The following is a 22,552-nucleotide window of genomic DNA, read 5'->3' on the forward strand; positions in this document are numbered from 1 at the left end:
CCCAGCTGCAGCGAGGGGACATCGCCCGTGTTTAAAAAGCTGTCCCTGCGCAAGAGGAAGGTGGCGGCTGCCTGGCTGGGATGGGGTGGGCCGGGGTGCTGGCTGCTCCCAGCGAGCTGGGTGTGCTGCCTGGAAGCTTCAGGGGAGCCGTCAGGGTGCTGGGACTGACGTCAGCCTGACGTCGCTGGAGGGGCAGAAGCACAGTTTCTACAGTTTCAGCCCCGTTTCCAGCCCCTGCCAGCACCAGAGGGATGCTGGATGGCATTTCCTTCTCCCTGGGATTCCCAAATTAAATCCAGGGTGGGTGCTTCACCGGGGGGGTGAAGCACCGGTGGTGGGGCGGGCGTCCAGGACCCCGACGCCTCGCTGTCCCCCCTTGCAGGCGGGAGCGTCGCCGGCGGCACCACATGTCGGTGTGGGAGCAGCGCACCAGCCAGCTGCGCCGGCACATGCAGATGTCCAGCCAGGAGGGCATCAACAAGGACGAGCCGCCCCTCATCAACCCCCACGCCAGCATCTTCCGCAGGAAGAAACCGGGGGACGGCGTCGCCCTGGAGAAATGCACCCAGGAGCAGGGCGGCAAGGGCGAGCGGCCACCGGCTGAGGGCCCCGAGCAGCCGGCCCCGGGGGCCAACCCCAGCAGTGGTGAGGACAGGAGGAGCCCGTCGCCCCGGGCCAAGCGAGACAAGGAGCCATGGCACCAGAAATCGTGCCACGGGAACTGCGAGCTGGGTGAGCAGGACGGGGCAGGAGGCGGCATCGAGGACAGGGCACGGATGAGGCAGAGCCAGCGGCGCAGCCGGCACCGCAGAGCCCGGATGGAGGGGAAGGAGCCGGCCAGCGCCCTGGGGAGCCGCTCGGCCAGCCAGGAGATGGGTCTGGAGGAGGCCAGCCCCGTGGAGGGGGTGCAGGATGGGGACCAGCACAGGGATGCTGCCGCAGCGGAGGCGCTGATTCAGGGGGAGCCGGAGGCGAGCGGGGAGCCCGTCAGGTTGGTACCCGGGGAGGGCATCTTGCAGTTCCCATGGCTCCTTGTCCTCTCCCCTTATCTTCTCGCGTCTCTTTTTCTCCCACATCCCTTCCTGCAGGACAAACGGGGTCCCTGCCGGCGATGCTGAGCTGGTTGGGACCGCCAAGGAGGGGAGCCCCTCGCAAGCGGCACCTGAGCCCCCCCGGGGGAAGACGGGCAGCCTGACGGAGCAGGACTGCAGCAGCATGGACACCAGCGAGCAAGCGCTGCTGGAGGCCAGCCGCACCGTCAGCCGGAGCGAGCCCGACCTCTCCTCCATCACCCCCAACACCGAGAAGGCCATGGAGAGCACCACCATCATGATCGATGTCCACGACTCTGCTGTGGTACAGAGTGAGGACCTGTCTCTCTTTCCTGAGCCCCTCTCCCCGGCCCTCGCGGACCCTGGAGTGGGACGGAAAGCCGCTTGCACGGCTTTTCCTATCCACATCCATCAATGGGGCGGGGGGGGAAGCTTTTCTTGCTGCTTCTTACGGCACCTCCCTCCAGCACCCCCGTTTTGCAGGGGAGCCCCAGCACCATGCTGATGTGCCGCTGTCCCCTGGGGAGCTTCTCCCTTTCTCATGTCTTTCCCCCCCACCCCTTTGCCTGATCCCTCCTTCCCCTCGGGCAAAACACTCGCATCCCCCGTTTCTCCGAACGCGTCCGCAGCCTCTGCCCAGCTCGCTGCTGCTCAGACCTTTACAGCGTCTTTGCTGTCAAGGTGAGCCGCTTTAAACAGCGTTATTAATTAAACAGCACCATGAAAGCTGGTGCTTTAATGGGGTTAAAACCCCTTTTATCTGCTTCATCCCGGCAGCTCGTGTCTTTTCTTCCCTTCTGGTCCCTCTCCCCTTAACAGCACGGGGATGCAAAGTAGAAACCTGGGGGGGCTGCACGTGCCCGGCTGGCAGGGACACCCCAGGGTGCTGTCTGGGTGCAAGGCCGGGCAAAGGCTCTCGCTTTCCTGCAGTTAGCAACAAGACAGACGGCGAAGCCAGCCCCTTAAAGGAGGCCGAGACCAAAGAGGATGAGGAGGAGATGGAGAAGAAGAAACGGAAGAAGGAGAAAAGCGAGACGGGCAAAGCGATGGTGCCGCACAGCTCCATGTTCATCTTCAGCACCACCAACCCGTGAGACATTTTTGGGACCGTAGGAGCTTGGGGCTGGGGAGGGCTGCAAGGGGAAGGACCCCCAGACATCACTGAAAACAGGGGGTCCCCCTTGGGAAGGGGGCTGAATTGTCTCCCAAACAGCCTGGATAACCAGCCACGGTGCTCCCCAAGCCCCGGCAGCGCTCTCCCTCTGTGCCAGCCACGCTCGTGGTTTTCTCTCCTGACTGCTGACGGCTAGCTGTGATTTTTGGTCAATGCTTGTTACATTTTTCTGCAGTTTTCTGCTCCCCCGTAGCTCTTGCCCAGCTCCGGCAGCCGGGAAGAATAAGCACCCCATATAAGTCTCAGGGACTCTCCCTGGCTGGCTGTGGGGTGTCTTGGGGAGCTGGGACAGCCAAGGAAAGAGGTCAGCAAGCCCAACCCACCCTTGGGCTCCCTTGTTTTGCTCCTCAGCCTTTGCTGCCCATCTTGAATGCTCTGGAAGCCGGCGATGTGGGGTGGGTTTTGCACGTGGGCCACGCCTGGGGCATGCCGGGGGCTCACAGGTTGGGGTGCGGGCTGTCTCCCCGCAGGGTGCGGAGGGCTTGCCACTACATTGTGAACCTGCGCTACTTCGAGATGTGCATCCTCCTGGTGATCGCCGCCAGCAGCATCGCCCTCGCGGCAGAGGATCCCGTCCTCACCAACTCCGACCGCAACAAAGTGATTGCAAACCTCCCCTGCTCTCCCCACCCCGCGGGCAATGCAGGCAGAGGTCCTGTAGGCTTTTAGCTTCCGTGGTGGGGCACATGTGGGACATGGATCAGGGCAGCCGGTAGCAGCATCTGCACCGTACCGCGGGGTCTGACTTCTTCCCCATCCTCTTTAGAAACCTTGGAAATAGCTCTCATCTCCCTTAAGCTGGGGAGATGCCGATGTGGGGCTGGTATGGGGGAGCATGATTCTGGCTCACAGCATGATTTCAGAGCTGCTTGCACCACGCATGGGAATTGTTTCTCTCCTGCCTACGCAGGCTGGGTTTATGGCTGTCCTGAACTCTTAGGGACCAGGCTGGGTTTGGGGCAAGCAAACCTACCCTCGGTCTGCACCTGAGCCAGGCGAGCCCCTGTGCAGGGTGGTAACGGGGTCTGGGGGGTGCCAGCGAGCCAGCTGCAGAAGACCCATGCCCTCTCTCTGCAGGTTCTGAGGTATTTTGACTATGTCTTCACCGGCGTCTTCACCTTCGAGATGGTTATCAAGGTGAGAGGCCTTGCGGGCTGGCTGTGCTGGGGATGCTGCGTCCCGCAGCGTCCGTGCAGCGGGTGGGAAATAGCTCGGTTTTTCGGTTCTGGTCCTAAATTTGGATGATGGAGACTTTAAAGCCAGGTTCTCAGCGGTGGGAGTTGAGGATGCTCAGCACTACTTTTATCAGTCTCCAGGCTCACAAAATATGATGCTCCTTGATATACACCTGGGCTGCGGGGCTGTCCCTCTCCCCAGCACATCCCGCCTGCGGCTACTTCCACTTAACAGCTGAGCTGCTCGTTCCCTGCCTGTTTTTCTCACCGTTTTCCCTCCACCCCCACAGATGATCGATCAGGGCTTGATCCTGCAGGATGGCTCCTACTTCCGAGACCTCTGGAACATCCTGGATTTCATCGTGGTGGTGGGAGCGCTGGTGGCTTTTGCCTTGGCGTAAGTGGCCGTCGTCCTTGTCAGCTCTTTGCCATCCCTTGGCCGGGCTGGGAGGAGGATGCAACTGTGTGATATGGCTACCAGACCCTGATTTTTTTCGGATTTCTCTGCACCCTTCTGCTCTGCTTCTGGGACGGCTCCTGGCAGCAGTGCGTGGCTGACTGCAGAGCCCAGCTGTGCCGCTGGCGCCTGAAACCAGTATAGCTCCAGAGATGGGTTTCTCCCTGTTTGTCAGATGCTGGTGAGCAAGCGGGCAGGGGGCAAGGCAAGGAAAACTGGAGGTGCCAGGAAGAGACTGGTGATGAAAGTGGGCTCAAAAGAGGGCAGAAGAGGCTGCTAGAGGGAAAAGGACCTAAGGGTGGCAGAGCTGGAGTTGTACACCTGCGGTGCATCCCGGGGCTCACAGAGACAGCAAAAGCAGCAGCCCGCCGGGCGGAGCTGCCCTCTGAACATGTTTGTGCTGGAAATGGTACCCCCGGCTGCTGGTTCTCCCTCTGCTCCAAGGGGGAGCGTTGCCCCAGAGCCCTGCAGGGGTGGGGGTGCAGCCGGTGGGGTTTGTGCGTGCTTGCTCTGCGGCGTGTGCCTGCTGAGCGTTGCCTTGCAGTTGGGCTCTGGAACCGAGCTTGTGGCACCTGTGGGTGGGTCCTCCTCCGCAGAGTGGCTTGATGTCTGCGGTGCCTGCGCCGGGGAGGGGGGAAGCATCCAGGGATGACTTTGGTGCTGCTCTGCCCTCCCCTGTGCTGCCGGCTGGGGCAGGTGGTGCGGTGTGAGCGCGGGGAGGGATGCGCCGGCACCCAGAGAGAGGGCACGGGGCACCCCCTGGTCCCCGGGGCCGCGGTGCCCCGTCGGTGCCCAAGGAGGGAGAAGAGAGGAGATGCTGAGGGTTTGTCACGCTGTTGTTCTCTCTTTGTGCCTTTGACACTGGCGGCGGTGGCGTTAGTGCTGGTGAGAGGGGAGGGCCTGGCAGCCGCGCAGACTGGAGCCCTGTCCTTGTCCACAGCTCAGGTACCGTGCGAGGCTCTTGGGGTGGCTGGGTCCGAGCCCCGAAGTCGCTCGATGGATTACAGCCCCTAATCCATCCCTCCCATCTCACCCCCAGCCAGGCAGCAGCTCCTTCCCTTTGCTCTCGCTCACTCACACCCTCCCCGGCTCGTTGCTTTTGCCTTCCTCACCCTCCTCACTCCTGTCCTCGCCGCTGCTTTCAGCCGCTGCTCTCTCCTCGGGCAGAGCACGGAAGAATTCAGCTTGCTCAGCACAGGGATGAACCAGCCCCTGGGCAGGGCAGGGGGCTGACCGCAGACCCCGGCGTGGGGAAGGGGCACGGGGCAGGTCCCCTGGCTGGGGCCATTGCTCTGAGCCCTCCGGAGGCCACCCAGGCCACTGCGAGGATGGATCAAGCATCTCTGGGGTCTGGCTGACACCCCCCCCCCCGCCAGGGCACCCCCTCAGAGCATGTCTGGAGGTGGGGCTCAAGGGCATCAGCAGCCTGAAGATGTGCTGGGTGGTTTGAGGGGCTTTAGGGGGATAAGAGAGCCTTTGCCTTCCAAGGCACTTTTCATCAAGGCTTTTTGATGGCCGAAGGAGGGGAGGTTGATGGCTCAGGCTGCTCCTGGGTGGACAGGTGTCCTCATGGCCGCTCACGGTACGGTAATCGGTGCTTGCTGCGCTCACTGTTCTCTTGCCCCCACCCCACAGATGTGGTGTGGTTCCTGGGGTGGTCCCTGGAGCTGGCGGGGTCCCCACGTGCCAGCACCGAGCACGTGGGGAAGCTGCCGTGCCCCTTCTTACCCTGCCTACCTGCCTCCACCCAGCCTCCCAAGGGACGGACAGGTCCCTTTGGGCATGGGGCGGCTGAATTCTTGAGGGTGAGCACCCCGCTGGCCACGGCACTGAACCCCCCTGCCCCGGAGAAGGCCTTTGCACCCCCACGTACGTTTGCAGCAAGCATCTGTGTCGCCTGCTCACTCTTGTAGCTGTAGCTGGGTAGATACCGAGTTGCTCGTGTCGTGGACGAAGCCTCTTTATAATGTAAACCTGCAGGATTGTCCCTCTCCCCCACGTCCAACGGTGGCTCCTGCTGGAGGAGATGATCTCATGGCTTCGGGGGTGAGGGGAACAAAGGAACCGCAGCGATTTCTGACGGGTTTATACATTATAAAGCATTTATAAGAACACCTGCCTCTCCCCTTGGCAGCCTGTCACCACCACGGCCCCAGGAGCCGCAGGATGTTCGCCAGCTATAAATGTCCCAACCCGCCGCCCACCCTCCCTCCGTCCCGGTCTCAAGAGGAAAACTTTGCCATGGTGTTTAAATCCCTCTCCTTCTCTTATCCCTCCATGACCTCTTTGATGTGGGGCTGGAGTGGGGACACGTCTTCCCTCTCCCCCGCCTCGCCTCCACGGCAGTGGGTGGGCAAAGCGACGCTCATGGAGCGGCTGCAGCAATTAACGTGGCTGAGAGCGGCCGGTGACTGGGTCCAGCACTTGCCGGTAGAAGAAGTGCTGGGACACGCCGTGCCTTTTGGGCTTTCTGCCCTTTGTGCCTCCCCTCTGCAGTTTGGTTTCCCTGCGGGGGTCTTGGGTAGCTGTGAGTAGAGCAGGAGGTCTCTGAGCTGGTCCAGCGGTGCCACACCAAAATCACCGATAAGCAAGTGGCCACCCGTAAAGCCGTGTCTCTCTGTGCCGTAATGGCTTGTCCACTGCTCCCCTGGAGCCCATACATCCCAAGCGAGAGGTCATCTTGGCTCCTCCGTAACTCATGTGGAAAGCTAATACGTCAATCCAAACACAGCCTAAATAAAAAGCCCAATATAACACCGTAAATCTCCAAAGAGTTCAAATTAAATTAGCTGAAATAACCAGAACCATAACTAAAGACGCTGCTCGCTTTTTCCTCCCGTGGCACCCTCCGAGGAGGCATTGCGCAGAGAAGCAGCGCTCGCTTGTGGCTTTGCAGAGCTGCCGCGAGGTGGTGATGCCTGCGCCTGCGGCCTTGCAGTGGTGGGAAGGGTTGAGTGATGGAAGGGTTGGTGGGAAGGGTTGAGTGATGGAAGGGTTGGTGGAAAGGTTGAGCGGTGGAAAGGTTGAGCGGCCAGTGGCAGCCAGTGGAGCAGTGGTCCGTGCGTAGCCCTCGTCATCTTGCCTGGTGAGCAAGGGCAGGAGTTTCTCCACCCAGAGGTAGGCATCAGAGGTGCCTCTTTCTTTGCTGAGCAGCATCTGCTTGTGCTCGTTGGCACCAGGGTCTGGAAGCAAGAGGGACCCTTATGTCCTGCAAAATAACCTGGTGTGAGGCTGCTCAGGACAGATCCCATCACAGAAGTACTGCAGAGTTAAACTATCGCCTTTGCAACATACCTTCTGCCTGCTTCACTATCATGCTGCCAGGGCCTGGGGTTATTTTTATGGTTTTTAAGAAATGTTTTACTTAGTAGGCTTTGCCCCCAGTGCTGAGCCCTCTGCAGGCACATGGCAGGGACTCAACTCAAGCAAGGACGGAGGCTTGGTTACAACTAGGGACCTTGTAGACCCCCTTGGCTTGTCCGAGCGGGTGTCCTGCTGGGCTGCAGGAGATCCCGCGCTGCAGCTTGAGCAGCATTGGCTCTTTCTGGTTAATCAGTGGATTTCTTGATGGGGGTGACTTACCGAAGCTAGCCTGTTTGGATGGGAACTCTTGTGGCCTTGCAGGTAGGTTCCCTCAGAAGCACCTGCCTTTGGCTGGTTGGCGCCGAGCCCTGAGGTCCCTCCCCAACTCCTGACCGAGGAGTACCACGTGCCCGCCCGCTGTCACCCACTGTCCCGCTCTCCACGGGTTCCTCTTGCAGCAGAGGTTTCACTACATGCCCCCCTCCCAAAACCTCCAGCAGGGAGGGCAGGGACTCCCAGCTTATCCCTGGAGATAAGCCCCATCCTGGAGAACAACATGGTCTACTCATCGTGGCTTTCAACCCAGGCATGGGGCAGTGGAGGGCTGCCGCAGGGTCCCCACGCCCGAGAGGCTGCGGTTGTCCTCGCGCAGCTCCCCCGCTGCTTGTCTTACCTTCTTCCTCTCTTCTCTCTTTTTCCTTCTCTCCGTTGGTGCTGTTTGGTGGCTGCCGGGATGGATCGCCAACAGGAATGCTTTGGGGTAACTATGCCGGTTGGGTTGCCGCGGGGTGCTGCCATGGGGGGCATGGTGGGATGGACGCAGGTGGATGTCTGTCTGTCCAACACCTGTACTGACCCTTAGCTGCGTTTGCAGAGACCGGAGTAACGCTGCTCTGCACGCACTCCTGCATCACCCCGGGATGCGTTAAAGGTGATGCGCTCTGGGAAAGTGTGGGCAGGATTTTCTTTGCAAGCGATGCAATCCCTTGCCTTCGGAGGAGGTGCTTTCATCCTGGATCTCCGTGTCTGTGCAGTACCCCGAGATGATGTGGAGGACACCCAGGGGAGCACGGCATGGGGAGAGTGATGTCCGCGACAGAGCTGAAGGCTCTGCCCCAGCGAGGGCTTTGCCTGCACTGAAGCACTGCAGGGACTTCAGCCCTGACGTCCTCTGAGAGGATGTGGTTCATGCCAGGCTCAGGGCACTGGGGAGAGCTCAGCCTTGGCCGTAGACACAGCAAAGCCAGGCTTTCCTCCAGGCGTTATCCAGCTCTATGTCCCATATTTGTGTTGGATCCCAAGCAAATCCACAGGAGGCTTCCTGAGGTCTGAAGAGGTCCCTCCTCAGCAGATGTAAACCACTGCAGTTGAGTTGCTCTTGGTGGAAGCTGACTGGTGCCCTCAAATCTTCACCCCAGCCCCGAGCTGGATGCCCCAGCCGCTTACCCAAGTCTTGACACTGAGCAAAGCAGGAGATGGAAGGTGCAAAATGAGTCCCAGGGCTGTTTGTACAGTTGCTTTTCATGCATTTGTGGGGTTGTGCTCCTAGGGAGGACTATTAATTAGTGGTTTTGTTTACATCTTTTAATGATTAAGCCTATTATTGCGTTCCCTGTTGCATTAACCCTCACAAAGGAGCTGTGTAATTTGGAGCATCTGTTGTTGTAAGTCATTTCCTTGATGTTTTTGGAGGATGCCTGGTGGATCCAAACTGTGCCACCTTCACCAGGACCACTTTGCTCCATCCTGGGATCCAGCTCAAGGGCTCTAGTTAAAAGACAAGAAAAAAACCCACCTGGTATTGTGGTTGGGATTAATCATCATAGTCAAGAAATGAGGTTTATGAGGGGGCTTTTCTAAATAATTCTCCTGGTAAGATCTGCCTCCCTCAGCTGACTTGGGGCGGAGGCAAGTGCAGCCCCGATCGGGAGAGGCAAGAGAGGGCTGAGCTGTTACATGCACGTGAGGTAGAGGACCAGGCTGGCCATGTGGGAGAGCACTGATGGATTAAGGCAGAAAGCTGTAAAAGGCAGCATTTGTGTGAACAAACCAAGCACGGAGCAGGTGCTTCCCTAGGTTGGCGTAAGGACCATGAATTTTGAGCTTAAGCCAGGAGGGAAAACCCTTTGTGAGACACCTGCATGTAGACCCCATTGAGTGCATCTCCCTCATTTTATTACGAATTTCTTGCAACTAGTCGTAACAGTAGAAAACAATTTACAATGGCGGGGGCCTTTTGCAAGCCCCATCTGCAAATGACATGTGCCTGCAGGAGAGGAGCAAACCTGCTGGCCCTGCCGAGTGGCGTGGCCTGGGGACGTGGGAGAGGGCAGCGTGCCAGCGCCCTTTGGGCAGCTGCCCCAGCCCTGGCACCCCACCGCTTCCCACAGCGAGGGACTTTGTTAAGGTCGCTGCTCCCCAGCGAAGGGGAAAGGTGCTAATCCCCAGGAGGAGAGGATTGCTTTATTTTTCATCTCTGCCAGCTGTCAGCGCGTGTGTTGGAGGAGACTCGTTTGGGTGGGCTAAGCACTTGGCAGTCACACGTTCGTGATTGCTGGCCCCCACGGCAGCATGTGGCCCTCCTGTTCCCCTCCTTGTGCATGCTGGGGGTGGTTGGCAGCTCTTGAACCCCCCTGAGCATCCAGCCCCAGGTCTACAAGGTTATTGTCTCTCCCTTTCATTTTTGGGTGCGTGTGCCTCCCTCCGATATGGTAGGACCAACAAGGGCCGGGATATCAAGACCATCAAGTCTCTCCGTGTGCTACGGGTCTTGAGGCCCCTGAAAACCATCAAGCGACTGCCAAAGCTGAAGGTAACGATTCCCATCTCCTGTCTCATGTCTATCTTCTCCAGCATGGATCGTTTGGTGCAGGGACCACATGCGTCCATTTGCTCGTCAGCGATGAGCAAGTAGATTTCAAAGCATTTGCTGTGTTTTAGGAGCCCTGTTCTCAAACGCAATGCCCTTCAGGCTGCTTCACATCTGGAGGTGCAATGAGTTATTAAAAGCGAGCCTAGATCTCTGCAAAGTCCCAGGGAAAGCGGGGCCGGAGTGGACACGAGGCAGCAAAGCTCAGATGCTCTCCTGACATAGGCTGCCCCAGCTTTGGGAGAGCTCAGATCTCTTTCCAAAGTTCGTGATCTTTCCCACTAGAGCAGCCTGCAAACCGCTCGGGATTTTGTGTGCTTGTGCTGTCACGGTGTTACAGCAAAGGGGGGTTTCCCATCTGAGTAGAGGGATTATTTATGCAGTGCCGGTAGGATTATGGCTTTCCCTACCTTAGCCGATGGGGTATGGAGGCAGAAAGGAGTAAGAGACCGGGGAAGCCCTCAGTTTTTCCTCCCAAGGGGATATTTGGCTGGTGGATGAGGCCCAGGGTGGCACCCCAGAGACATGGGTTTTGATCCCAGCTTTTCTTCCTGATCAGTGGATGGATTCAGCCTGTGTCAGTTCAATTCTGGAAACCTCTGTCTTCACCATGAAGCAGGGAAAAGGACATTCCTCTGTTTCTTAAAGTGCTGTGAGAACTAGGACTGAGAACACAGCCTGGGGAGGTGCTGCTATTGCGGCTCTGCCTTGTTATTAGGGGTGTTGTGAAACAAAGAAGCATTTACTAATTGGTCTTGAGTGCTGCTAATTGCATCATTGGTGCAGTCCCTCTCTGCTGCCCTGGTTGCAGAGAATGCTGGAGGATATAAATATCCATCCCTGCTGCTGTGTGTGTGTGTGTGCTGGGGGTATGCCAGGTGTTAAACTTGCTCAGAAAATGGCCCTTCACCCAGGAGAAGGCCTAGCTCTTTCCTCCTTTCCCCCCAGGAGTGGGAAATGTCTTTCCCCATGGTAGTCTTGAGGAAGGTTTTGGTCCTGCCCTTTGCCGAGCCTGTGGGTTCCCCAAGGTGAGCTATGCCCTCTCCTGCAGGCCGTCTTCGACTGTGTTGTGACCTCCCTCAAGAACGTCTTTAACATCCTCATCGTCTACAAACTCTTCATGTTCATCTTTGCCGTCATTGCCGTCCAGCTCTTCAAAGGGAAGTTCTTCTACTGTACTGACAGCTCCAAGGACACGGAGAAGGACTGCATGTAGGTGTTTTGTTCAGTAGGTCCAATGCTGCTGACACCTCTGGCAAAGAGAGGGTGCTGGGTAATGTCATCTTTGGGTTCCCAGTTAAGTCCATGGTCATGACTTGCTCTTGGCCATAGTCGCTTGGGGTGGACGGCATGGGCTGAGCCTCGTCCCCATTGCTGTGTCCGCGCTGTGCATCCTTGTGCAGGATGCAGAGCCCCGTATTTTGCTCCTGTTCTCTTTCCTCTTTTTGTCTTCCCTTTTGCTTTCCCCTTCTCTGCTTCCCCACAGTTGTTATCCAGCCTCTCCCTATTTCTCCTCCCAGCCCTGTAGGAGGAGAGGTGTCCCGTCCCCCTGCCCCCGCTTGCCCCCAGGGTTTAAAGCCACTGTCTCATAGTCTGGCAGCGTAAAAAGCAAGGTCACTGCTCTCTCCCAACCTTGCAGAGGGAACTACGTAGACCACGAGAAGAACAAGATGGAAGTGAAGTGCCGGGAGTGGAAACGCCATGAGTTTCACTACGACAATATCATCTGGGCTTTGCTCACCCTATTCACGGTCTCCACCGGCGAGGGTTGGCCTCAGTGAGTAGTCTGCTTTGTCCCCCCCTTGAACGGGGGTGGGCATGTCCCCACTGGGGTGATTGGGTTAATAACTGGCTACACCCAGGCAGGACTGAGAGCGAAACTGCTGGGCAGGGAGGAGGAGAGGAAGGATGAGAAATTACATCAGGACAAAAGAGCTTTACCCCCCGGATAAGGCTGAGACTGTGGCTGGAGTTAGCTTCTTCCTTAGGGAGTGAATGATGCATAATCCCTTCTCCTGTGTGGCCCTGAGGTATGTTTTAGCTCAATTTGAGAGATGACCATAGGACTAGCCCTTTCTTCATGCTCATGTGAGCTTGGGCAAGTTTTTTTCTCTGTATGTGGAGCACTGGAAAATCCATTTTCCATCAGGGGCACGGGCGAAGCACCACAAAACGGGCTGTAGCCACTTAGAAGGGTCAGCCTTGTAAAGCAGGTTGAGACAGAGGTTTGTCCTATCGTTGTTACAAGTGTGGACAGCCAGAGCTGGCTGTACAAACTGGGTCCCGTGAGAAGCGCTGCGTGGTGGCAGTCCTGATGGGCATATCTCTGGTTGCTTTTCTCCACCTGTCTGCCCACAGGGTGCTGCAGCATTCTGTGGATGTGACGGAGGAGGACCGTGGGCCCAGCCGCAGCAACCGCATGGAGATGTCCATTTTTTATGTCGTCTATTTTGTGGTCTTCCCTTTCTTCTTCGTCAACATTTTCGTGGCTCTCATCATCATTACGTTCCAAGAGCAAGGAGACAAAATGATGGAGGAGTGCAGTCTGGAGAAGAATGAGGTATGGTCTGGGGAGGGGGAAAGAGGACGTTTCCATGGGTTTTCTGCAGTTTGGGAGCTTGGAGGTCCCTAGATGTTGAAAAAGTGTAAGAAACCTGTGAGCCACCTGCCTGCCCAGTCCATGAAGGAAAGAAGCGTGGCAGCTAGTGTCCCCCGTGTTACCATCAGCCAGGGTCTGATGCACGTTGTTTTATTCCAGAGAGCCTGTATTGACTTTGCCATCAGCGCCAAGCCCCTCACGCGGTACATGCCTCAGAACCGGCACACTTTCCAGTACCGCGTCTGGCACTTTGTGGTCTCCCCATCCTTCGAGTACACCATCATGGCCATGATAGCATTGAACACTGTGGTGCTGATGATGAAGGTGAGCCGGTTTGGGGTGGTGGGGAGTAGGAAGATCGGTCAGGATGGGACCAGAGGGTATTTTGGTTGTTTCTAGGAGATGCTTTGAGACGGAGTCTGAGCATGAGTTCCCTTGGCATAGTCATTTGAGACACCAGATGCCCCCAACTGGAGGCAAGATCTTCCCCAAACCAGATGACCCAAATGATCTGGACCTCTTAACTACTACAGAAAGATCTGGATTTACTCTGTGCTTCCTTCTTAGAAGCGGTGGTGGCTGTCCCAAGAGAGGGGTGGAGAGGGAAAGGAGGAGACAGTCTTGAGGCACCCAGGGCAAGGAGCATGGGCCACCGTTGGTTTGCCCTGGGACAGTCATCAGTCAAGAGGCTGACAGCCCCCCTCCTGGCTAGCGATGTCTCTCTCTTTCCATCAGTACTACTCTGCTCCGTACACCTATGAGCTGGCCCTGAAGTACCTGAACATCGCGTTCACCATGGTGTTCTCCTTGGAGTGTGTCCTCAAGATCATTGCTTTCGGCTTCCTGGTGAGTGGCTACTCCTGTTCTTGACGAGCGTGTTAATTTGGATTTTGGCAGCACACAGATCACAGAAGGAAGGTGTTAATAATGTGAGGTTGTTGCTATTTATTTTGGGTCCCAGCCTGAGAGCTGCTTTTAGGTTGGAATTGCTCCTTTGGTTCTCATTAAACTTTCCACTGCTGGATGCCAGTGGGCGAACCCACACCATTGCTTTACTTCTTGCATCATTTCTGTGGTACTTTGATACCTGGACCATCTATGTGCTGTGCAGCCGCTCTGCTAAAGCCAACTGCTGCTGCGATCACGCTGGTAGCTGCAGTCCCTTGTCCCTGGGAACGAGGAGATGCTGGTGCATTGCTGTCCTTGGGCTTTATCAGTTGGACCAGACCTGACCAGCAGTGAGACCTCCCTGCCTAATTCACAGTCCGCAAGTCTCCAGCTGCTCATTTAAGACTTGAAGCCACGGACTGCTTTTTCTTCAGCTACCCTTTGCTGCTTATGAACAACCGTCAGATTTGCTCTTTTATAGTTTCTTTCCTGTCTCTAACTCATACTGGGAGATGAGGTCCACCAGCAGGAGGGTTTCTAGCCACCCTCCCTGGTCCCAGCGGTGCCAGCCATGGTCAAGTCCGGTCTTTGCTGCACAAACAGCAGGTGCTGAGGTGGGTCTGGGTGCCCATGAAGAGGAGGGCAAAGCCACCTCCTGGCTGTGAGGTTTGGCATGGTAAGCTGTTGCAGCCTGACCAAGTGTGGCTGTGGCCACTTTTCCACTCCCATTCACCGAGGTGGCCTGTTGGATGCATGAGTCATGTCCCAGGAGAAGGTGCTCACCGCAGACACGCGCAGGTCTGCCACCGTCTCAGACACAGGATGATGCTCCGGACTGTGGCCGCATACAAATGGGCATCGAGGTCCTTGCTGCCACTGCCGTTGCCTGCGAGCAGCCCTGTCCTGTGGCCCAGTGCCCTTCAGACCTGCCATCCCCGATCTCAAATCCATGTTCTCTCTCTCCTTCCTTTTGCAGAATTATTTCCGGGACACCTGGAACATCTTTGACTTCATCACCGTCATCGGCAGCATTACGGAGATCATCCTGACAGACACCAAGGTGAAGCAGGGGCTGGGAGCAGCGGGGCAAACCGCTGCGGGGTGGGGGGGCTCCTGCCTCCCTCTGACCCTCTCATCTCCTCCCAGCTGGTGAACACCAGCAGCTTCAACATGAGCTTCCTCAAGCTCTTCCGGGCTGCTCGGCTCATCAAGCTGCTGCGCCAGGGTTACACCATCCGCATCCTGCTCTGGACGTTCGTGCAGTCCTTCAAGGTAAGTCAGGTGTGCCCTGGTCTCCTCCCAGGCCACGGTGCTGGGGTGCTGCCCCCAAATGCAGGCTGCTCCCGAGGTCTTGCTGATGTGTTGCCTTGTAGGAGAGATGGATCGTCACAGCTTACCTGCTCACTCTGCTTTTTGTAGCTGGACCTGTGCTAAATGAGGTGACTCATGTGTCTTGTCTTGCAGGCCCTCCCCTACGTCTGCCTTCTCATCGCCATGCTTTTCTTCATCTACGCGATCATTGGGATGCAGGTGAGCACAGACATCTCAGTGTGCCTCCCTCCGGCGCAGACAGGCTGGACCAGCACGTCCTCAGCATTATGCACAGCGGCCGGCCTTGTGCCTGTCTGTCATTGCCTCACGCGGCCACGGTGTCCGGGAAGGTCCCGAGGGTGGAACAGCTTGTTTGGGACCTGCAGAGCCACATGCCCTGGGGGAGCTGACACGGCCGTGTTCAGTCAAGCTCCACAGCCGCCTTCCCTCAGTGATGTGGCCTTGGGGACTCACCTGGGCAACTGGTGCGGCGGCCAGCTTTCGAATCCCACCCTTCGTTTCGCAGGCACTTCAATTGTAGAAATGACACCCCATCTCCACCTCCCTTGCAGCCCCCAGAGATTAATTTCATGACTGCGGGACCTTCTGCCTTCCCCATCTGAACGGCTGGATCACGGTGGTGATCCCCGCAGCCCGCCCTCCACCTTGTCCCGCTGCGGAGGGATGCTCCGCTTGGGCTCTCGCGCTTTGGGACCTGCGATGACCTACCCAGATGGTGGGAGGTCTGCAGAGCATGGGAAGATGTGAGCTTTCCAGGCTCCAGCTGGTAAATAAGAAGCACGTGAGCTAAAACCCTCAGCTCCACACATGCTGCGGGGCTGGCTCGGTTCTGCGGTGACTAAATCCCACGCTGAGGATCTGACAAAGCATCTTTGACGATGAACGCTGGGGATCTGGAGCCGCCTGATAAGTGAGCTACCGCAGTACCCAACGCCATCGCCCGGACGGGCAGATTTTGGGGAGGCAGCACGGTGGCCCCCGGCTCCGGCTGCTTGGCAGCGCTGGTGTTTAGTCTCTTCCACCCCCTCTCTCCCGCCCCAAGAGTCGCGTGGCTGCTTTTGGCTGCTCGGTCCTACACATCTCGGCACCGGCTCCAGGTGTTCTCCACACTAAACAACCGCCATCTGAGTCAGCCCCCCTCCCTGCCGTGTGGTAGTATTTGATTTTTTTTTTTTTTTTCCTTCTTTAACACCATTGTGAACAAATCCCCAAGCAGTAAAGTCTGTGGGCGTTATTTGAGCAAAATAGCTGGAGGCAGAAAATATTCTACAATTACACATTCCAAAAAACCTGTACAGGGAAAAAAATACTCTGCAGTTAGTGTATTTTTAGGTTCACAGAAAGTGGAATAAATATTTAACAGTAATAACAGCACATTTTTCCTATTTGAGGCACTTTACGAACATTCATTATGTCCTACCACGGCCCTGGCTGTGGGTCATTATTAGGATATTGTCCACGTTCGGGGCTTCATTGCTTCTTTTGGCCCTGGGGACGGTAGTCCCAGGTGTCTGGCTGTCCGTGGTGAGTCGGCAGTCGGTCTGTCCCTCCCTCCCTGACCCTTTACCCACCCTGTTTGCAACGCTGTGCCCAGCTCCAGCATCACAGACGCTTCCCCACTGAGGGAAAAGCTCCTGGGAGTCTCCAGGACCAGGACCCAGCACCCACCCAGGGTGGTGCGACTCGCCCCTGCGCCTCCAGCGCGCTCGGGACCGCTGGCTGCCATAGCGCAGCAGAGTGATGCATGTGGAGCGCTCAGACTCGGTTGATCCCAGGTCCTCCATGCTCCTGTTTCCATGGCGGCTCGGCCTCTTGCAGCCTTTGCTGCCCATGCGGGTCCCTGCCGAGGAGAGGAGAGTTGTCTTCCTCGACGGCTGCTCGGCGCCGGCTCCTCGGTGTGCTGGCTGTGCGCCGGCATGCGTTCGCTGGCGTGCTTTTCCGTGGGGGATTGCACAGAAAGGGTGGGTGTTGACTGCTCCGGCGGCCGGCTATGCCGAGGGTGGTGGACCTGGGAGAGGATCCATCCTTGTGGTGATGGTGAGCGTGCAGCCGCTTTGCTGGCCACTGAGCTCTTGCCTGAATAACTGAGCCCTTTTTCTCCCTCCCGTAGGTTTTCGGCAATATCAAACTAGATGAGGAAAGCCACATTAACCGGCACAACAACTTCCGCAGCTTCCTGGGATCCCTCATGCTCCTCTTTAGGTAAGCAACCACAGAAAACTCCTGTGGCAGCGTTTTTGGGTGCAGGTGTGCCAGGAGCCGGGCTGGGCAGGTTCTCGCTGCAGGCTGTTTGTTTGGTGCTAGAGAGCAGCTGGGCAACACATGGCCTCAGGAGCTCAGGAACCCCTTTTTTCCCCCCCACCCTGCCCCAAAAAGGATGTCTGTCTCCCAGCTCTTTGGACTAGCTGGCTGGGGGGGAGCTGACCCCGTGTGCCAGGAGCTACATCCTGGCATGGCTGCACTTGTGTGGGTCCAGCTCGGTTGCTGCTGACCCAGTGCCTTGCTCCTCTGCACACCAGAGACGTGCTTAATTTGGGTGGGGGGTTGCGTTTGTGAAGCTTCTCCTGGGGGCATCCTGCCGCCGGCCCCATCCCCGTGCCACCACGAGCTGCTGAGCACAGCTGTGCTGGGTGCAGGAGTGCCACGGGAGAGGCATGGCAGGAGATCATGCTGTCCTGCCTGGAGGGCAAAGGCTGCGAGCCGGACACGACGGCGACGTCCGGGCAGAACGAGAACGAGCGCTGCGGCACCGACCTGGCCTATGTTTACTTTGTCTCCTTCATCTTCTTCTGCTCTTTTCTGGTGAGTTCCTCCTCCCTGAGAGCCCTGGGGGTCTCTCTCATCAGCCCCCCAACCTGCACCCCCACCATAGGGTCATCTCTGCTCCCTCTCCCCCTACTTTCCTTTCTCTCTGCCTTTTTCCCTCTCACTTAGATGCTCAACCTGTTCGTGGCAGTCATCATGGACAATTTCGAATACCTAACTCGGGATTCCTCCATCCTGGGACCTCACCATCTAGATGAGTTTGTCCGGATCTGGGCAGAGTATGACAGAGCAGCATGGTATGTAGCCAGCTCCTTCTCTCCCGAGCAACCTCTCAGAGCTGGTTTTAAACACGTGTCTCTGTGTTCTGCTGTTGGAAACGGGCTGAGATGCCTGGGATTGTCAGGGAAGGGCTGCTCTCGCTGGCGATTCCTGCAATGCCTGGTGGCACAGGCATCTTGGGTGATGTTCGCGGTTTGCCATGGTGTTTATCCTGAGTGCTGGATGTTCCTGCTCTCTCTCTCCTTCCCAGCCAGCAGGCAGGTCCTTCTCGGCCTCCTTCCCTGTCCCCATGCACCAGCTGGGTGCCTCTGCCCTGAGACCGGCTCCATCACCTGGTCCCCAGCACCCACAGCTCCCCATCAGAGCAGGGCTGAGCGTGGCTTGTTCCCAGCCATGGGGAGATGCTGGGGGTCTGCTGGGCTCCTGCCAAGTCACCTACAGAGGACCCTGTTTGGAGCATGTTTGGGGAATTGTGTTCCTATGCTGGCCAGCCTGCTCACCCCTCCAGAGATGGGAGGACTTTGTTTCCTGCACTCATGCCTTCGCTGATGAGGATCAGAGTGAACAGGGCTCCCGTTTGCAGGCAGCAGCCCGTTCCTGGCAATGGAACGGGTTCACAGCGGCCATATGTACCTTGGGTGGCCAGGCTTTGGCTCTGCTGCTGCTGCTGCAGAGGAGCTGCCCGCCGCCGCTCCTCCCGTGGTGGTCTGGAGCCATCCCTAGGGCAGTGTGGAGAACCTTGGCAGCTCTGGGAGCATGTTTGCCCTCCACTCGTTCCCATGAGGATGCCTTATGTGGCTCCTTCCTCCCTGCCCCAGCCCAAGGACAGCTTCTTTGGAGCCATGACCCACCACCACTGCGCCAGGGAGTGTGGGCGATCTTAGCTGGAGAGCCTTTGGCAGCCACACGTGCTCCCTTGGGAGGCTCCTCACCTCCACTGCTAATGTCCTGCCCCTCGAGAGACCAGCTCCAGCCAGGATATTTTTTTATGCCTAATATCATCAGCTCCTGGCATAGTTTCCTTCACCATTTCTGTCCAACCCCATGCAGCTCAGTGCTGGCCAGGTCCCTCCCTGCACGGCCTCCTCCAGCACTCTTGCTGCTGTGCAAGGTCCCCGTGGGCAGGTGGACCCGGTGGGTGATAGTGCCTCGTGCAAGGAGGGAGAGTCCAGTACGGGTGAGTAGACGTCCTGATGGACGACTAGAGAAGGGAAAGGAGGTGAGAGCAGTGAAACACCCAGCTGCTCGGTGTGGGGCTTCTCACCCATGGCTTTTGGGAAGGATTTCTTCACACTAGGCATTTCATTCACTCTCGCCCCCCGTGTTGGTAGCCTGGGTCTCCAGGACAATCACTGAAAAAGCGCTTGAGCTATCCTATCGATGCCATGCACCCCTCTGATTTCTGAGCAAGCCATGCTTTTTCATCATGAAGTGCAGCCAGTGGTTAGGGGTCATGCACAGGGGCTGCTGACGCTGCGCCCGTGGAGGCAGCCCTGGCCCCCATTGCTGGGTGAGGAACGGGTGAGTACATCCAAAGGGGTCCCAGCACCTGAGTGGGGCAGCAGTTCTGCATCCTGACACCGGCACCATCACATGAAGGCCTTGCAGGGAGACTGCCCGACACCAGGGGGGTTCAGGGTGGGTTTTGCCCTGATGGTTGGAGAAACCAGAGGCAAAGGTGCTGGGTAGGATGGTAACACTGATCTTTGCCTCTTTGTGTGGTTTCCCTCCAAGCTTGTCTAAGGATGCCCAGGAGGCTGCAGCACACTGCACCTCAGCACTTCCACCCCACATGGTCCTGCTTCCCGAAGGGCTCTGCTCTGGAGCGAGGTGGAGAGCTCAGCACCCGATGGCCCCTGCACCCTCTCCTGCCAGCTCTCCACCTCGACGGCTTCATTATTTCAGCCGGTGCAGGAGGCATATGGGTCGTATCCTGTGATGACTGCACCTGGGTCTGGGGAGATGTGCTTCTGTGGGCGAGAAGGGGTGTGTGTATGGGAGGGTTTGCTTCCAATAATGTGTACCTTTGGCAGAGCGTGGTCTGGTGGTCAGAGCACAGGACTGGACCATGAGAGACCTAGGCGCTAGGTCCAGAGCCACCGGTCACCAGCTGGTCACATTATCTCTCCCCATCTCAGGTTCCTCAGATATTGGAGATCCAAGTTGCTCAGTTGCCAAACTCCTTGGGACCTTATGAGGACCAGAGAGTTGGTTGTGCAAGGGCAGGGTCTCTGGTGGTGTGATGGGACACAACTCCATCAAAAGGGCTCGTGGTGGCTAGAACCCAACCAAGCTGCAGTCTCACCCCGCCTAAAATCCCAGCCCTCTCCCACCAGGGGTAGGCAGCCAGGGGTGTGATGAGAAAGAGTGTTGGGTGGTGTTCACCACCAAAACTGTCCTTCTCCAGGGTCAAGATGGGTCAGTGTGAGGAGGTGTGAGCTGACTCACGGTGGAGAAGGCAGTAGCTGATGCTCACAGCTTTCCCCACTCTGGGTCTGACAGAGCCAGAAGGAGAAGAGCTGTGCACCCCCGGGGCTCTTGTCCCACAGAGGGCCCCAGCATCCTCCCGTTAAGCTCTCCATCCTCCCCTCCACCCTCTCAGTGTCCTATTAACCCACCTGTGCTTCCTTTGCAGCGGCAGGATCTCGTATAAGGATATGTACAAATTAGTACGGGTGATCTCGCCTCCTCTGGGCCTAGGAGAGAACTGCCCCTACAGGGTGGCGTGCAAGGTTTGCCTCCCAGTCCTCCGCCACAACCTGGCCACGGGACGCACCGTCCACCCCTCCTTCCCCCCCGCTCCACCGCCACCGCGCCTCCCGAGGGAACCCTGACGTTGCTTTCCTTCGAGTTTAAAGAGGTCCGCGGCCTCCCAGAGCCAGCAGCTGTCCTCCTCGAGGGGAGGCATGAGTGGGGCCGGGGGGGGGGCTCAGAGCCTCCCGGGGTGGGTTTCAACAAATTGCGTCCCCCAGCCAGCCCCCCACCCCGGCTCCGTCGGCGCAGAGAGCCCCCGAAGGGCGCCGGGCCAAATGCCGCCGCCCCTGCCTGGCCTCTCAAAGTGCCCTCACACAGGAGCAGGAGTTTATTGGGGGTTCAGATGTGGTTTGCTCCTGGGGAGGGAAGGGGGAACAAAGGCAGGAGGAGGCTGGGGCCTTGGCCGTTGTTTTGGACAGTGAGGACTGGGGGGAGGATGGGGAGGCCAGGTGACCCCTGACTTTGGGGGACGCCAACAGACCCTCCTGCAAGCGCGGCGCTTGGAGGACACATGACCACCTCTCTGGGGAGCAGGACTCTTGCCAGTCTTGCCCTTGGCTTGCCGGGCCTGCTGAGAGGAGGTGGCACCTGGGCACATCTCTGGAGCTCAGCAGCTCCTCTCCCTCTGCTTAAGCCGAGCTCCCAGCTGCTGGCCATGAGTCCATGGCAGCCGTTTGGCTTCCTTGTGTCTCTCTGACTTGCATGTTTCTTAAAAATATTTTATTTTGGGATGACAGTTGCGCAAAATCCCGCACCTGACATCATCTCCGAAGTGCCACCACAACCATGCCTGTCTTCATGGCACGAAAGGATGAACCACAGAGCTCGCTCTTCCCTCTGCATCCCTCGCAGCATCTGAGGAGATGCATGAGGGAAGCCCAGATGCCCGCAGCCTGTGATCATGGCTCTGCAGGGGAAAGAGGGTTCCTCGGTGTGGCTTGTTGTAGCCATCTCATCCTCCCTGCCAAATCAGAAATGCTTCTTCCAGCCAGCATCCCTGGAGCGGGTCTGTCACACCCCATAGCTGGCCACGGGGATGGTGCACACATTTGAAATCTTGAAGTAGACCACCAGAAGTAAAGCGGAGCAAGTGAGACAAGACCTGGACTCTTGGTCATCTCATTTATGAAGAAGTGTTAGGGTTAGGAGGTTTCTTTCAAGAATCTCAGATGGCTCATCTGTTCAAGGAGGGGCTCCATGCAGCCTTTCCACTCTCCTCTGTTGCATCCCTGGCAAAGGGTGGCGGCTTTGCCGAGGGCACTTGCTCAGGTGTCTGCAGATAGAAGACACCTTCAGGAGGAATTCCTAGTCTTTCTCATTTGGCATCAGGGCTTCACTGGCAACCACTGCTTTCCTAAGCTGGATCACCTGGTGCTCAGAAGGGTACCTGTAATGCTTCCTGGGAAGAGGGAGCTCTGCAGCCATCTGGGCTTTCTGCTGACTCTGTGGGATGGACAGAGCAGCAAAGGTGGATAAACTCAAGGGCAGGTGGAGGCAGAGAGAGTAAGACCAGTTTCTGCTGTCATGTAAGGGAGACCATCCCCATCTGTTCCTTGTGTTACCTCGGTCTCCTCCTTCCTGTGCATGGGGTATTTGAAGGACATACGAGATTTTTAGGGTTTCCTACTGCTCTGGAACAATTCCCAAAAGGCAACTGATGAAGAAAGAAAATCCATGTGGTCATTACATCTTGCCACCATGGTCCAGATCCCAAAATGCCAACCCAACTCACCTTTCCGTTTGCTGAGCCTGCCCTGCACATCACAGTGCACAAGTTCACCTTCCTGGAGCTCACACCCCTATCCTGACAGGCAATGTGACAACAATGACTTGCAGAAACAACCACCAACGTGTTTATGGAACGGTGGACAGCCTGCTCTGGAAGAGATGGCTCTTGGGCAAGT

The 22,552-nt window shown here is 57.4% G+C and overlaps 1 protein-coding gene across 1 annotated transcript in view; it reads left to right on the forward strand.

Moving 5' to 3' along the window:
- CACNA1E (calcium voltage-gated channel subunit alpha1 E) overlaps positions 1–22,552 on the forward strand; it is a 95,772-nt gene that overhangs the window by 60,340 nt on the left and 12,880 nt on the right. Inside the window, exons 20-39 of the mRNA XM_082002825.1 lie at positions 383–991; positions 1,089–1,363; positions 1,983–2,142; positions 2,697–2,826; positions 3,304–3,363; positions 3,692–3,798; positions 7,910–7,921; positions 9,877–9,973; positions 11,082–11,242; positions 11,670–11,807; positions 12,389–12,590; positions 12,789–12,953; positions 13,365–13,475; positions 14,494–14,577; positions 14,664–14,789; positions 14,982–15,047; positions 16,960–17,051; positions 17,486–17,651; positions 17,784–17,911; positions 20,530–20,626. Coding sequence (XP_081858951.1) covers positions 383–991; positions 1,089–1,363; positions 1,983–2,142; positions 2,697–2,826; positions 3,304–3,363; positions 3,692–3,798; positions 7,910–7,921; positions 9,877–9,973; positions 11,082–11,242; positions 11,670–11,807; positions 12,389–12,590; positions 12,789–12,953; positions 13,365–13,475; positions 14,494–14,577; positions 14,664–14,789; positions 14,982–15,047; positions 16,960–17,051; positions 17,486–17,651; positions 17,784–17,911; positions 20,530–20,626 — 2,986 coding nt within the window. The remainder of the gene's footprint in view (positions 1–382; positions 992–1,088; positions 1,364–1,982; positions 2,143–2,696; positions 2,827–3,303; positions 3,364–3,691; positions 3,799–7,909; positions 7,922–9,876; positions 9,974–11,081; positions 11,243–11,669; positions 11,808–12,388; positions 12,591–12,788; positions 12,954–13,364; positions 13,476–14,493; positions 14,578–14,663; positions 14,790–14,981; positions 15,048–16,959; positions 17,052–17,485; positions 17,652–17,783; positions 17,912–20,529; positions 20,627–22,552) is intronic.

Source organism: Phaethon aethereus, assembly GCF_964289735.1.
Source record: "Phaethon aethereus genome assembly, chromosome: 8".
NCBI classification, from domain to species: Eukaryota; Metazoa; Chordata; class Aves; order Phaethontiformes; family Phaethontidae; genus Phaethon; species Phaethon aethereus.